Raw genomic sequence first — 16,759 nt, 5'->3', positions numbered from 1 at the left:
CATTTAGTGGTTATTTAGTTTGATTACGGTAGGTCAGACTTCCTTACCTACATGTATTTTACTGAATTGCTACCCTGCTCTCACAAAACTGTGGTTTCAATTCAATTAGAAAGCAAGTGATGCAGTCAATGGTAAAAACAGTAACTGGGATAAAATTCAGAGAAAATATATGCACTTCAAAAAGTAATAAAAATCTCCTCTGGTATAATGAGAACAGTTCTAATGAGTTGGGGACAAAAATATAAAATGTCACAAAACATCATCTAACAAAACATCCTCGTGATATTTAATTGAAGTCACCATATTTAAATATCAAAGGAAGAAAAGGCATAATAAATCTTACTACACTGGGGATGAAGGTAATGAACTACATTCCTGGTACTGTTCTGGAAAATTATTTAACTGCACTTGTGCAGCAGAAAGAAATAACTAAACTCAAGCAGTGGCAATTACACAGCTCTATACTGAATGGAGACTTTGCAACCAGAAACACAATAGAGTATCTAATTCAATTCTGACAGGAAACCAAAATTAGTAAAATAATACTATTTTGGAACCTTTTAAGGGTATCTTTTTAAGATACCGTTTGTCTCAATTTTCTGTTTCAGTAGGCAACAACATACAGATACACACAACTGCTGTCATCAAGGTACGGAGAGGGGCAACTTGCAAGATGAATTATTGCAGATAAAACACTACCTTCTCTTCTCTCTACCCTTTTTTTTTAAGTGAAGTCTTTGAAATGGACTGAAAAGTCCCATGATTTAGGTCCACAGAATTCAAATTAATTACCCAAGACAATTTTATATGAGTCATGTAAAAATACACATTTTATTATGTACATTGAGAGGTTCAAGTTAATTTAATGATACAGTTTTTCCTTCTTCAGTTCCATCTTTTGCCTCAAGATGTTCAGGTGCTGCTTCCATGTATTTTTCTTCAGTGACCTGCAGAAACGTAAATTTTGTTATATTTTTAAAAGTTATTTAATTCTCTTTGATACTGAAAATCCCCTCATTCTGTCACTGTAACAAGACAGGATAGCTTAAAAAGACAATTATTTTCTCCAAAATTAAACAATTTGAAGGACAAGAATATTCAAACTAATTTCATAGAAAATACTGTGGGTAGGCTCAGAAAACATCTTTGGCTAACAAGTTTTAGCAGACATACAGCACTTCTTTTTCTCTCCCACCACATAAATAAGTAAAATGTTTGATCTGAAGGCTCCAAAGCATCTGCTGTTTAATTCTTACAAAGATTTCCTATGTTTAAACATGCCTTGATAGTGAGTCTCTGGTTATATGTAGCTTATGGTATTTTAGTTCCATTTATCTTACAAATTTGCCTTTTGAATTTACTGAAACATTGTAAAGCTTCTCATGGGTAAGTACATTTCAACTTTGAAACATTGGTTCTTTAACAGAAGAGTGTTTGCAAGAAACTCATTTGCCACGTAGGTGTTAAACAGGAAAAAAAGGCCTAAACTGGTGTATTTATGCAGTTTATTGAAATAGCATTCCCTTCTATCTCTGCTAACTTTCACCTAGGTTCAAGGCCAGGTTGGATGGAGCTCTGAGCAACCTGGTGTAGTGGAAGGTGCCTATGCCCATGGCAGGGGGTTGGAACTAGATGATCTTTAAGATCCCTTCCAGCCCAGGCCATTCTGTGATTTAACCAGTGGTATTAGATTTTATCCCTGTATTTATTCATAAGAAACACGTTGACATCTGTTCTCTCAAACCTGTGGCAGAAAACTTGTTAGCCAAAATCTAGGTAAGTGTTAATATTCCCATGTTCATGACTGAAATGGGAAAAAATAATTTTAAATTTTACACACACACGATACCAACATTAATTCTAGAGTTGACTTTGAAATATAAGGTGATAATTAACAATAGTTTAAAATATTTCTATAAAAAACATGTGGGATTCTTAGAAGCAGACAGCTTCCCTGCCATGGATGTAAAGTCTGATACAGTTTGCTCCATTTTTTTTAATTCTACCAATTATATCAATTGAATAGTGTATGGGGTTTATTTCAAATGGCACAATGTATTTTAGTAACCAGACTCCAGAAACAATATTAGCAGGTCCTCTAAAACACAAGCAGTTAGATTTCTGATTTTTCTTCACCTGTGAATATTTCAATTACAAAAAATACATTCCTGAATATAATACCCACCTCTAATCATTCAAATTCTCTACCCCAACATACCTTGGTATTTGCTAAGCTGCACTTAATCACTGATGAGACTTACCAGCCTCTTTGATCTTTCCAGCAGTCTGGGCCACACGTTGTGGTGAGCCTGTGTGACATGTCATTAAATGATGTTAGTGAGGCAAAAAATAATCTTATGATAGAATAGACTCTGAAAAATGTATAGAAATGATGGCACAAAGCCATAATAATGCCTATCTCAGATGCTACAGACAACAATTTCAGTGTCTGATTTGCCCATATTCCTTCGGGGGACTTGAATAAATGTCTGCCCATCTGTAGTGGGTTTCTGTGGCTGGGTTTTGGCAGCAGGGAGGGGCTACAGGGGTGGCTTCTGTTAGAAGTTGCTAGAAGCTTCTCCTGTCCAGTGGAGCCAATGCCAGCCGGCTCCAGGATGGACTTCCTGTCGCTGGCCAAGGCCGAGCCAATTAGAAGCAATAGTAACACCTCTGTGATAACATATTTAAGAGCAGAAGGTTGTTGTGCAGAAGAAATTCCAGCCAGGGAAGAGTGGAATGAGAACATGGGAACAACAAAGTAGACATGAAAGTCAGTGCAGAAGGAGGGGCAGGAGGTTCTCCAGGTGCCAGAGCTGAGGCCCCTGTAGCCCGTGGTGCAGACCATGGTGGGGTAGCTGTGCCCCTGCAGCCCATGGGGGACCATGAGGGTGCAGAGATCCCCCGGCAGCCCATGGAGGAGCCCATGCTGGAGCAGGGGGATGCACGAAGGAGGCTGTGACCCCGTGGGAGGCCCAGGATGAAGCAGGGTCCTGTCGGAGATCTGCGGCCTGTGAAGAGGGAAGCTCACACTGGAGCAGGTTTTTCCCAGGTAGGACTTGCAGCGCCTGTGGGGGACCCACGTTGGTACCGCTCATTCATGAAGGACTGCACCCCATGGAGGAGTGACCCACGGGACAGCACTTTGGGAAGAGCTGCTGCCCAAAGGATGGACTCACACCAGAGAGCTCCATCAAGGACTGTCTCCCGTAGGAGGGACCCCACAGGAGCAGGGGAAGGACTCCTCTCCCTGAGCAGCAGCAGAAACAACAACTGACTGCAACCCCCATTCCCCTTGCCCTGCACTGGAGGGGGGCAGGAGGGGGGACATGGTAGGAAGGAGGGGTGGGGGGAAGGTGTTTTTAAGACTGTTTTATTTCTCACTCTTTGGCTCTTATCCTGTTAGTAATAAATATAAGTATTATCCCCACTGAGTCTTGTTTTGCCCATGAAGGTAATCAGTCACTGACCTCTCCTAGCTCTTATTCATGAATTCTTAGCTGTTTCTTTTCTCTCTCCTCTGTCCAGCTGCAGAGGGGGAGTGAGAGAGCGGCTTTAGTGGGTACCTGGTATCCAGCCAGGGTCAACCCACTACACCATCACATGCCCCATTCCTGAAAGTGTTCAAGGCCAGGCTGGATGGGCTCTGAGCAATCTGATCTAGTGGAAGGTGTCCCTGTCCCAGTCAGAGGGGGTGGAACGAGATGATCTTTAAAGTCCCTTCCAATCCAAACCACTCCAAGCTTCCACGATTCATTGACTGTTTGGAATCCTTGAGGGGTTAATGGGCAAAAATGAGAATTACGGTAAGGAAGGGAACACAGAGATCAGCTGAGGAAGCCTTGAAAACTTCCCCAACTGAGACAATAGCACATGTGCTACACCACAGGTCAAAATCTTGTAAGTCAACAGGAATGGGAAGAAAGACTTCTTCCTCCACCTACAGTTTTGCAAAGCCTTTGTTTTTAGCACTAGGACATCTGCTATTGTTGTAAAGTTTTACTTTGGTGTCTTGGAAGATTTTGAATTATATCCTGCATCACGAGTACAATTTCCAAGTTCTGCTCTTTCATGAAGGTGAATGAACTATCCAGGCAGAAACTGCACAACCAAAACAACGCTTTCAGCACTGAAAAATAACATCAACGGTCCTCTGATGCAAACTTTTCTAGTTCTGATTCCACAACCACAATAATTCCAGGAAAACAACCCCCAAATATCCAACATGGTCCTCATCACGGCCCTTCCTTTTCTCCCGTTCTCACCTCTGAATTATGTTCAGCTGCCAGCACAGGACATAATAAAAGATCATAAAGTAAGCAGAATGCCCTAATTTAAAGAAGGAAAACCTGCACAAATTAATTACCTTCAAATGGATTGGCAGGGACACACCCTGGAACCTCCTTATCAATTCAGATTGGTCAGTCTGAAGATTATGGGCTGCTGTTATCTCATACTGGAAACAGAAACTTGTCCTTGGAATATGGGGGCCTTCAGTAACATCAACAAAGTCACCAAACCTGATGGGAGAAAAAACCAACAACCTATGTCAAATATATTCAGAGAAAAGTACAAGCAGATTAGGTTTTATTTTTGATTAGCCAATTCCAATCAACAAAAAGAAAATCCACACAATTACCAAACCAAATCTAAACAAATACCCATTCAGCATTTATAGGTTTCCTGAATAAAAAGTACAGGTCACACTATTTCCTTAAATGAACTTAGGAAATTTAAACCTCAAGTCTAGGGAAGGATCCTTGGTTTAACAAATCTTTGATGCCATGTTGGCCCTAAAACTGGGATAACTCTGTCATTCACCAGAAAAAGATTTGTCTGCAAGATCATTCATTTTCCACAGTACAGTGTTTACAACCTGCACAGTTGGCTTTTTTTCAAGACCTTTCAGGTCTTGAAAAACTGCAAATCAATTAAGAAAAGTGAGATACAGAAAGATGTACAGCATACAAATACTCAGAACAAACCTCTCCCAGAAATCAAAAGGTAAGCCCATTTTCCCTATTATTGAGCAAACGAGAGTGGGAGAAAGGAGAGAACAACAGACACAAAATTGTTCTAAAATTTCAAGAACCATCACTGCAAAGACATTTGTTCCTTCAGAGAGATGTGGACTCCAAAATCAAAGGCACAACAATTTAGACATCTAGGAAATGGAATATCTACACTAGCCTGAGCTAGAGAGAAATTCTTTTAATTGCCTGAGATACAATACAAGCTTCCTGCCTCCAGTCTAAGAACTTTATGTATCCCAGGAGGCTGTTTTATTCTCACCTCCACCACTACAAGGCAGTAGCTTGCCAGTTAGGAAGACCTTGACAACTTTAGAAGAAAAACCCACCATACAATGCTAACTCTTGTTTACAAACAAGTATTTGGCTTGCATGTTATTTAACCTGCCAAGCTCTAGAGGTTTATTTAGATTTCATGTAAAAGCACTGAAAGGAGTAAGACTGCTCTGGCAATTACTACCTTTAACATAACAAGAAATAGAAATGTGGTATCATATAGTATCACAAAATAATGGTTATTAAAAAGAAACAAACAAACCACACCAAACAACCCTAGACAGACCACAGAGCAGCGATGAATACAAGTGATTCTTAAATTTAAAACCATCATAAGTAACTTACTCTTCTCACTTGCAGAGAGTACTTGCAATATGATCAAATCTTTCAGTGAATCATTACAGAATGAGAGTTCAGTTTTGCTCACCTGTGTAACCTTACAATTCCTTCCATATTCTGGGAAGCTTTTTGTTCTATCACCTCCATTTTGTATCTGAACAAGACAAAAAAATTATTTAAAAAATCCTCATTTTTAGCACCCAGTTCTTTTGAGAATACTTCAGAAACCAATTTAAGGAGCACCCTGAAAAATGTTTGCATTTATGTGAGCTTTGAGATAGGTTTAAATTCCTAATGACAGCATGTATTGTTGTAGGTCCCTTGCTACTGAAAAAGTCCATTCCAGTCTATTCCACACATATGGTATAGGAGGGCGGTGCTCCCTCAACAGAGGGAGATCAAATTTGGAAAGACCAAATGAATCTACTGCTTCAAATAAAAATAAGAGTTTTTCAAGTCACATGCAAAACTAGAAGACACCATCAGATCACCTACACTGATTTTATGCAATGTGTGGCCCTCAACAGCAGGTCACCTGCAATACATACAGCAAGGTGTTGTCTGTGCTTTCTACACACAATGCCTAAAGCTACTATCAAAAGTCACTGCCCACCTGCTGCCAATGCCAACATAGTGAAGAGATGCTGGTTTATATGTCACATTAATATCATCTTCAGCATTAAGCTAAAAAACTTGCTATTTTTGCACCTTCAGCTTCAGCACAGTTTTATTTTGGTCCACAAAATTATAAATTATTCATCATTTCTCCCCCCACATCTCTCCAACTCCTCCAGCCAAAAAGCTGTGGACCAAAGATTTTTTTTTCCCAAAACATTGCTAAAGTGGTTTTTTTTTCAGCATAGAATGGAGTGTTTTGAACAAGACTGTTTTTGTAGCACAGACCAGAGTATTTTAGCCATTTCTCCTCTGCAGAGCTCAAAATCTGCATTTCACCAAATCTTCATTTGAAGATACCAAGACACGAGAAACCTCCTTTTCTTTAAATATGAAAGCCTTTCAGCAAAGGCTGAGAAACTACCACGCCAAGGTTAACCACCAGAGCTTCAGTTTAATAGTAAAGAAACCTTGAAGCTCACTAGTGAACAAAAGCAGTCTTACAGTCTTTCAGTTTGTCACAAAACTACATCCAGTAAAGGGGCCAGAGTAAACCTCTGGAGAGAACATTAAAAATTAAATAAGTTAGCGTGACAAAAAGAACGGAGACAGGCTGATTCGGAGCAGTGGGAAAAGTACCTTCTCACTTCACCTGTCACACCTTATTTCAGATTTACAAAACCAAGCAGAGATTTGAATTGATTTCTAATTGCCTTTTTGAACCAAAGGCAACTTCAGATACTTGCCTGTTATGCTGAAACATTTCTCGTGCTACTTTTGCTTCGACAAGCAGTGTTTCAAAGGGCAGGTCTTGATAGATTAGCTTTTTGGCATCTCTTGTAAGAGAACGGAAGTTTTCCTAAAAAACAGGGCATATAAAACTGTAACCACTGTTTCTCAGCTGTAGTGAATGGATAAAGCACAGCAAACACTAAATTTTAGTCAAAACAACAAAGATCATCTACTATAAATCCTAAATACATATTGCTACAGATCATCACTCTTTAAATGGACTGATTCAATGTCCAATCAAACCAATAGGCATTTGTCCACTGGAAACAACATATAGTAATTAAACTTCTCAGGTTTTCCCTACATGATATATACACATACAGTCTTGCTACTGCTAAATATTCATCTGTATATCTTGTTTCCCAGAGTGGTGACGTCACTTGTAAATGTCTTCTATTTGAATTGAATCAAAGGGGAAAAAAAAAGATACTGAATATTTAATAGATAGAAATTGGTCACCTTGGTCCAGAATCTGAAGTTCTGCAGAACTCAGATTTACTGATAAATAAATAGATTGTTATGAGGAGAAATTACATTTATAACGTAATGTAGAAAATGTTTTTAGGTAAGTTACTTCAGCTACAAGATCATGTTGAAGAGAAAGTCTCCATTTTACCAATATTGCTTTGTTAGCCACACACCTCTGCTGGTATTTGGGCACAAGAACAAGAACGGGCACCAGACGAGTAAAACACTTGTAATTCCAAATAGGTCTGAGATTTAGAGGGTTCAGATTATTAGATTTACTGCAGAGCATGAAATATAAGCAAGTTATTAATGGGAGCTTCAGCTGAATGTGCTCATAGTTCTTGTTTAACAACAAACTGATTCTGCTGTAAAACCACCAGCTGAATATACACATCTTACACACATTTTCACTTTTGGAGGGCTATACTCACACAAAGACTGTGGTTGCATCTACATTACCAGGCAGGAGAGGCTGAGGAGGACCGGGTCTGCACAGTAACAGAGATGGCACAGAGGTCCCAACAGCTACATCAACTGTTTCTGAAATTTATTTCAGACTAGAATCTACTCTAGCCCCACAGACCTAAAACCTGTAAGCATCTGGAGGACAGCTTAAGGTTTAGTTTCATCTGAAAGGAACTCTGAGAGCACCCTGCAACACAGCCAGTGCATTGTAAATGCACAGATCAGCTCCCAAAGGGAACTCCTGATGTGTAGATACACCCATCAAAAAGAAGAAAAAAAACTCTGTGCCCTCTCCCCCATTAAAAAACAACCACTAGACAAGGACACAAGCTATACAACTTGTCAGGAAAGAAAAGTGCTTACATTTGTTGGTTTCCATTCATTCAGTCTGTTGTCCAAAAGTACATCATAACAGAAAGCTCCAGAGATCACTGCAATTCCAACCGAAAAATATTAATGTTTGTAATAAAGTGTGTATTTCACTATCACATTATAGTCTTACAGCAAACTGATTGAGAAGAAAAACAGAGTTATCTCAAGAAATTCATCATAAAATAAAACTGAATGACAAAGTAATTTGAAATGAGTCAGTAAAATAGCACCCCATTAAAGAGGGGAAAAAATATACTGCTTAACAAAACTGCATCTCTCACTGGGAAAAAAAACCACAAAAACACACACTTTGAAAATACTTCACATTTTTCCTTTGCAAGCATCATATACTAAATTTGAACAACTAAATTATAAAGACAAATTTACTGCATAGAGAAATCAGACAATATTAGAGCTGAAGTAAAATGTTTTACCATGACACAAGCATGGCACAAATTTCTGATAAAGGCAACACAAATTTCTGTGGTACTTGTTACAACACTTTATGTATATTTATTCAGTTACTGCCATTTAGAAATCAAATCTCTGAACCCAGTAATCTCACACTATTTCTACACATACAGTATTACAATATAGTTCTCAGTATAGCCAAGATTATTGCAAATTCTGGCAGAACTGAAATATCCATCTGTACTTACCAATCAAGACAAATGCTGAAATTGTTAAAAAGAGAATCAGTTACAGGATTCCACCTGTAAGGACCAGCAGCCAACCTTCTTATATATCAAATGCATAACCATGCAGGCTTTGCTATTGAAACAAAGCATTGTGCATTTTCTCACTTTCCTAAATCTTAAATCAGGTCACAGATGAGTAGATGTTGTTGCTAACCCCGTTTGTACTTCAATAATCTTCCAATCTGGTGTAGAGATTGTCATTTTTAGTAACTCAAGTGCTCACAAGGTTATGCAGTTATTAGAGCAAATTTCACAGAAACACATCACATCATATCTAGAAACCCTACTCATGTCACTTCACAAAACAGAGGTTGAGGTACTCACTTCAGCTATGAAATCCTAAGTTGTCTGAAACGTGGACCAATTTTCTGTACATTGATAATGAAATTGTTTTTAGTGTGACTACTATAAATTAAAGGCAACAGCAACAGCATGTAATACACACAGCAATGAGAAGCACCATCAATCTTTGGGAAAGGAGCCTCTGATTTATTGATAACTTTGCTTATTAAACATTCACTTAAGAAGCAGCAAAAGACAATGAACATAGAACACTTCTATCACCTGGCACTTCTGGAGCTTTAACGAGGCTCACTGAGTACTCATCCTTGAATGCCCGCTTCAGCACACACGCCATGATCATGGCACAGGAACGCCAATACGCCTGCAAAGGGAATTTCAAAACATGCATTCATTACCTAGAAGCTAACAAGCCACAGCAGGTGAATATCAGCTAATTATTCCAAAAGAATACCATAATTTAACTGAATGATGCACAAACTTAGCTGTCTACCCAAGCGTTCCATCCCTGGAAGTGTCCAAGGCCAGGCTGGATGGGGCTTGGAGCAACCTGGTCTGATGAAAGGTATCCTTGCCCATGGCAGGAGGTTGGAACTGGATGATCTTTAAGGTCCCTTCCAACCCAAACCGTTCTATGATTCTATGATTACTTTCTTTAGTATTTAAAATTCTGTTTAGAGATGATGCTCCAGACAGAATCAAATCAAAACAAAGGTGCACATAGAAAGCAATCCAGATGTTTCCCTGGAGATAACTCTGAAATCATAGAATAATGCAACAATATAGGTTGAAAGGGATGCCAGCACATCACATAGCCCACACACTGGTCTAATGACAACCTAATGATGCACCATTAAAAATATCTGAACTTTCATGACAACAAAGTTCAAGAAAGCAGACAGACATGGAACTGAAGGGGGCACGCAGAATCAAGTGGTCATAATCAGGGACACCTGCAATGAGGTAAGAGACAGACAACCAGGGTCACCTATAATGGAATAACATACTGACTAACCTTGTTTACTTCCTCTGGATCTTCATCTTTGAAGGTAAGGAACTGAATTTCACATGATTTGGTCAAGGGTCTGTACATATCCCAGACTTCTCCATCCACAAGAGCCAAAACTGATTTCTTGCAATGCCATTCACTTAAATCTAAAGAAAGTAAAAAAAACCCAAAAGTATTACACAGTTTTAACCATATTTCTCAGGATCAGTTCAGACCCCTGCATTTGTAACTACAAACTGCAAGTTTCACTTCTGTAAATGACTTGGGAAGATGAGCTGTTAACAGATCCTCCAAAAATTAACTCAGTTCCTAGTTCAGTTGGCAGCACAACATTCAGCACGAGGGGCACAGTGTTAGCTCAGGAGCCCACCCACTTACGCATGGCACAGTTGTAGGGTGTAGACAGAGCCTTGTTCATGACAAACACGGTGCCAGGGTGCGACTTCCCAGTGTACTTCACCTCGATTTTCTCAATCCGTGGGTGGAGAGACAACTGTCTCTCCTTCTCTTTGGTGAAGAGCTCGTTACGCATCCGAACCATCTCCTCGGGCACCAGGCGAGACACGGCTGGCGTGGAGAGGAACCCTGGGGGAAGGAGAGACCCAGCATGAGCAACAATCCTGGAGTAAGCAACCCTGGAGCGGGCCCAGTGGAGGGCAACAAGGACAGCTCGGAGACTGGAACATCTCTCTTATGAGGAAAGGCTGAAAGAATCAGGCCTGTTCAGCCTGGAGAAGAGCCAACAGAGGGGACCTCATCAGTGTCTGCAGGGAGGTGTCAGGGTATGGCCCAGGCTCTGCTCGGTGGTGCTGAGCAATGGGACAGAGGCAACAAGCAGAAACTGATGCTCAGGAAGTTCCACCTGAACATGAGGAAGAACTTCTTTGCTGTGCAGTGACCGAGCACTGGAACAGATCACCCAAAGAGGGTGTGGAGTCCCCCTCACTAGAGATATTCCAGAACTGTCTGGACAGAATCCTAAGCAATGGACCCTGCTTGAGCAGGACAGTTGGACCAGATATCTGTGGTCCCTTCTGACACAATCTATTCTGTGTGACCCATTCTGAGTTTTCAGAGCCTCTTTATAAGCTGTTGTTTTCTAAAAGAGGGAAAAAGGAAGATTGTGCTGCCAATCACCCACATGTCTGTCTCAATCTGCACAAGGTGAGCACTTCAGCAGCTCCAGCGAGTGAGCACGCTCGGTCCCTGCAGTGCCTGCACAAAGCTACAACACAGGACTCTGAGGGGCAGAAGGGGCACAAAGATGATGTCTCAAGTATCTCTCTCATGACAAGAGATTGTGGGAGCTGGGCCTCTTTAGTCTGGAGAAAACTGAGAGGGGATCTCATTAATGCATATAAGTATCTCAAAGGCGGGTGCCAAGAGGATGCTACCAGACTCTTTTCAGTGGTGCCCAGCAACAGGACGAGGAGCAATGGCCATAAACTAAAACACAAGAAGTTCCACCTCAACACGAGGAAGAACTTCTTTATACTGAAGGTGGCAGAACACTGGAACTGCCCAGGGAGGGTAGGGTGTCTCCCTCTCTGGAGACATTCCAAGCCCACCTGGACGCGTTCCTGTGTCACCTGCTCTAAATGACCTTGTCTTGGGAAGGGGGTTGGACTGGATGATCTACAACATTCTGTGATTCTGTGAAAAGGTTAATGTCGCTCCCTGGCTGCAAAGGCCCTTCCCTCAGACAGCCCGACTCCCCTGCGGCCTCTCCAGGGCACCTCAGCCCCTCAAGGCACCCCCCCAGGACGAGCCTGAGCCCAAGCTCGCCCCAGCCCTGCACTCCAGGCTCCCATCCCAGCTCCCCCCTGCACTCCCGGTTCCCCCCCGGCTCCCTCCCGCACTCACGGCTCCCGTTCCGGCTCCCGGCCCGCAGCCCGCGGCCAGCCCAGGGCCCCGCCATGTTGTCGCCGCCGCGGTGCCTCTTCCCCCGGGCTCGGCCGGAAACAGCGGCCGCTCTCGCGCGGTTCCGCCGGCGCTCCGCCCGCGGCCGGCAGGCGGCGGGAGCTGCCGATGGCGCTGTCACCGCTCCGTCCGGAGGGCCCGGGATAAAACAGTCGTGGAATACATCCTGGTTTGGAAGGGACCCACAGGGATCATCGCAGGATGATTCTCTCATCCTGGTGGGTGAGAGGCTGGACATGACCCAGCCATGTGCACTGGGAGCCCAGAAACCCCCCGTGTCCTGGGCTGCATCCAAAGCAGTGTGGGCAGCAGGGGAGGGAGGGGATTCTGCCCCTCTGCTCTGGTGAGACCCCACCTGCAGTGCTGCCTCCAGCTCTGGGGTCCCCAGCACAGCAAGGACGTGGACCTGTTGGAGTGAGTCCAGAGGAGGCCACTGAGTTGATTAGAGGGATGGAGCACTTCTATAAGGACAGGCTGAGAGTTGGGGTTGCTCATCCTGGAAAAGAGAAGGCTTTGAGGTGACCAAATTGTGGCCTTCCAGTATCTGAAGGGAACTGGAAAGAGGGGGCAAGACTTTTTACAAGAGCCTGTAGTGACAGGACAAGGGGGACTGAGTTCAAACTGAGTGGATTTAGATTTGCTATTAGGAAGAAATTTTTCCCTGTGAGGGTGGTGAGGTACTGGAACAGGTTGCTCAGGGAAGCTGTGGCTGCCCCATCCCTGGCAGTGTTCAATGTCAGGTTGAACGAGGCTCTGAGTAACCTGGTCCAGTGAGAGGTGTCTCTGTCCACGGCAAGGGGTTGGAAAAAGATGATCTTTAAGGTCCTTTCCAACCCAGGCCATTCTATGATTCTATTATCAGAGTCCAAGTCCTGGCCCTGCACAGGACAGCCCCAAGAATCCCATCATGTGCCTGAGAGAAAGGTTGTGGAATCACACCATGTTTGCTCAGAGAGGGTGTGGAGTCTCCCTCACTGGAGATATTCCAGAACCATCTGGACGCAATCCTATGCCATGTGCTCTGGGATGACCCTTCTTGAGCAGGGAGGTTGGACCAAATGACCCACTGGGGTCCCTTCCAACCTGACTCATTCTGGGATTCTGAGAGTGTTGTCTAAACACTCCATGAGCTCTGTGAGTGCTCACATGAGCGCTGTGGCCACTGCCCTGGGGAGCAGTTCTGTGGATTACCCTGCACAGGAATGTCATCCCAAAACCATATAACTTCAGCCCCCCAATGCCAGCCCCCCTTTGCCAATACTGACCACCTGCGCTGGGCTTGCGTGGCCAGGCTTTGGCATCAGGGGGTTACAGTGGAGACCCCCTTCGGTATTTTTGTGTGAGAAGCTGCCAGAAGCTTCCCCTGTGTCCGACAGAGCCAATGCCAGCTGGATCCAAGGCATACCCGCTGCTAGCCAAGGCTGAGCCATCAATGATGGTGGCAGCACCTCAGAGGGAAAAAAGTTATTGTGTGGCAGCAACTACAAGGAGATAAGAGAGGAGTGAGAATGTGTGAGAGGAACAGCCCTGCAGGCACCAAGGTCAGTGCAGATGGAGAGGGAGGAGGTGCTCCAGATGCTGGAGCAGAGGCTCCCCTGCCCACGCTGGAGCAGGGAGTGAGGAGTCCTCTCTGCAAGGGGGAAGCAGCGGCAGAGGCAACGTGTGATGAACTGACCACAGCCCACATTCTCCATCTCCCTGTGCTGCTGGGAGGGCAGAGGAACTAGAGAATTCAGGAGTGAAGTTGAGCCCAGGAAGAAGCAAGGGGTGGGGGAAGGTGTTTTTAAGATTTGGGTTTGTTTATCACTACTCTACTTGGATTTCATTGTCCATAAATTAAATGAATTTTCCTGAACTGAGTCTGGTTTGCCTGTGATGGTAATTGGTGAGTAATCTTTCAACCCACAAGCCTTTTATTGTACTTTCTCTCCACTGGCCAATTGAGCAGGGGAGGGATAGAACGGCTTTATGGGCACCTGGCATCCAGCCAGGGTCAACCTCCCACACCTCCCATCTGTCCTTCCTCCCCTAAAGATTGAACCCAAGTGGAAACTAGCTGCTGCCCATGTAGGACAACCATGGTTTGGATTAAAACTTATTAAAATCTGTAAAATAAAAGAATTTGCTTTGATGCTTAACAATTTAGCCGACGATGATCTTCATCCCAATCCTCAGCTGGCAACAACAAAACAATGGCCATCAGGAAGCCAGTGTCAAACAGTTACACTGAATTAGTGCCATTAAGAGCTAAAACACGTAATTAAACTCAGCACTAAAAAAAAAAAAAAAAACAAACCAGATAATTTTCCACTGGGGAAACACATCCATGGAGCAGTGGGACAGCTGGCTCCCCCTGGTTTGGCTTCCCATTTCACCTGGGCTCTCATCCCAAAAACCAGGTGTACAGTAGCTATTCATACCCTTCATTACATTATTTGATAGGTTAAGAATTTCAGCAAGTCAATCATCCTGCTTCCTCATTTGTTAAAATGAGTTAAATACAAGTTATTTAAAACATAACGAGGCTGTTGCTATTTGTGTCATTACAGCTCAACTACACCGTTTCTTCTATTAACTTTTTATTCTGTGGCTCGAGGAATCATATGTGGTCAATGATAACATCACATAATCATTTTAAAAAAACTAAAAGCAAAACAAGGTTAACAATGTAGGGTATAAAAAGAACACTTTTATTCTATGAGGAAATACATGCAAAATGTTCAGAGAATGGAAGACAGAAACAAACCCTGTTCTGTCACTCTGAGGGAGCCTTGAATGACAGGAATAAAATCCTATTTGATACTGCACACTTTATTATACGTTTCTCTGTTTTAAATTGCTACTTTCTAATCTCTAAACCTTATTTTGTACAAGTATTTGAAAGTTTTTATTCAGATGGATCATCAGAAAAATTATGGTAGAATATCTGCTCCCTCCTTTTACTCATTTGATGTTGCTCTGGAAGCACAATGCAGATTTAAAAAATCATCTGGGACTTGTAACACTGAAGACGACAGTGAGAGGCTAAAATATCCTGGGTGCACTCAAACCCCATGGTCTGAGCTGAGAGCAGATGGGGGTTACTCTCAGCTGCCTGGGATGTACAGACCTGCTGCAGTTCCCCAGCTATTGATCCCTCAGTGCCCAAAGACAAATGCCTTCCAACTGACAAGTACTCTGGGAAGGGTTTCACTGAAGTCCAGTGGCTTTTGGCATGTCACAACACTGAGCACATTTGTGGTACAGACAAGAGATGGGTAACAGAACTGTCCAAGAATAATTGTAAGGTATACATCTTCATAAAGCCCTTTGACTTTCAGGAAAACTGTGGATGTTATTTTATAATGGTCAGATTATGAGAGGTTGCCCTCTGAGGCAACAGGAACCCTGTAATTGCTCTTATGCCATGGTATGTGGCTCAGAAGGAGTGCATAAGTGACAAACTGTGATGGTTTATCACCCTCATGATCCCAAGGCCAGCTCTGACCTCACTTCAAATTGCTTCAAAAGTAAGACTGGCTTAAAAATTCTTGTTCCTCCTTTGCCATTCTGGGCTGTTTCTCACTTCTTGCCGTCTAGGTAGACAAGAGTAGCAGCACTGTACAAGGCCCTGAACACAAGGTCACTGAAGAGATACAAATTGCAGGATCAGTATTGTTGAAAGATTGTTTTGTTCACATCATTCACATTATTTTATATACTCATTTCTGTGCACAAGCGAAGTGACAGCAGTAATCCATGGCCAGAAGCAGCAATGGCCTTGGAAAACAATATGCAGTATGACTACACCTTGAGAAGTATTCTTCATAACATCACAGAATCGTGGAATCATTTAGATTGGAACAGACCCCCAAGACCATCAAAGTCCAACCTTTGACTGAATACCATCATGCCCACTAAATTATATGGTGAAGTGCCATGTCTACTCCTTTTCTGAGCACTTCTAGGGCTGGTGACTCCACCACTTCCCTGGGCAGCCTGTTCCAGTGCTTTAAAACGCTTTCTGTGAAGAAATTTGTCCTAATATCCAACCTGAACCTCCCTTGGCACAATTTGAGGCTGTTTCCCCTTGTCCTGTTGCTTGTTACTTGGGAGCAGAGGCTAACCCCCACCTGGATACAACCTTCTTTCAGGGAGTTGTACAGAGTGACAAGATCCCCCCTGAGCCTCCTTTTCCCAGGCTGAACAATCCCAGTGCCCTCAGCTGATCCTTATCAGACTTGCACTCCAGACCCTTCCCCAGCTCCATTGCCCTTCTCTGGATGTGCTTCAGAACCTCAATGTCCTTCTTGTTGTGACAGGCCCAAAACTGGACACAGGATTCCAGGTGTGGCCTCACCAGTGCCCAGCACAGGGGGACAATCACTGCCCTGGTCCTGCTGGCCACACTGTTGCTGACACAGGCCAGGATTCCATTGGCCCTGTTGGCCACTGGGCACACACTGGATCATGTTCAGCCACCACTGACCAGCACTCCC

At 43.1% G+C, this 16,759-nt stretch overlaps 1 protein-coding gene across 1 annotated transcript; it reads right to left on the bottom strand.

Moving 5' to 3' along the window:
• Positions 1–801: 801 nt before the first annotated feature.
• Positions 802–12,321, bottom strand: MRPL39 (mitochondrial ribosomal protein L39). The gene is made up of 10 exons (XM_017807987.1): positions 12,225–12,321; positions 10,740–10,946; positions 10,368–10,507; positions 9,617–9,716; positions 8,346–8,413; positions 7,004–7,116; positions 5,731–5,796; positions 4,364–4,517; positions 2,262–2,309; positions 802–947 (listed from the first exon to the last, which is right to left on the bottom strand). The coding sequence occupies exons 1-10, from the start codon at positions 12,277–12,279 to the stop codon at positions 858–860; spliced, it is 1,041 nt and encodes a 346-aa protein (XP_017663476.1). The 5' UTR covers positions 12,280–12,321; the 3' UTR covers positions 802–857.
• Positions 12,322–16,759: the final 4,438 nt, after the last annotated feature.

The sequence above is a fragment of the Lepidothrix coronata genome, unplaced genomic scaffold (assembly GCF_001604755.1).
Source record: "Lepidothrix coronata isolate B3197 unplaced genomic scaffold, Lepidothrix_coronata-1.0 Scaffold21, whole genome shotgun sequence".
Lineage (NCBI taxonomy): Eukaryota > Metazoa > Chordata > Aves > Passeriformes > Pipridae > Lepidothrix > Lepidothrix coronata.
This window is presented reverse-complemented; position numbering and strand designations above follow the sequence as displayed.

Bases quoted from the DNA above. Each gene is read 5' to 3' on its own strand.
- MRPL39 (XM_017807987.1), bottom strand. From the start codon at position 12,279: ATGGCGGGGCCCTGGGCTGGCCGCGGGCTGCGGGCCGGGAGCCGGAAC. The intron at 10,508-10,739 runs GTAAGTGGGTGG...TACTTTCTTTAG, and splicing joins ACCCTACAACTGTGCCATGC to ATTTAAGTGAATGGCATTGC. The intron at 5,797-7,003 runs GCAAGTATCTGA...TGTCTTGTTCAG, and splicing joins GAAATGTTTCAGCATAACAG to ATACAAAATGGAGGTGATAG.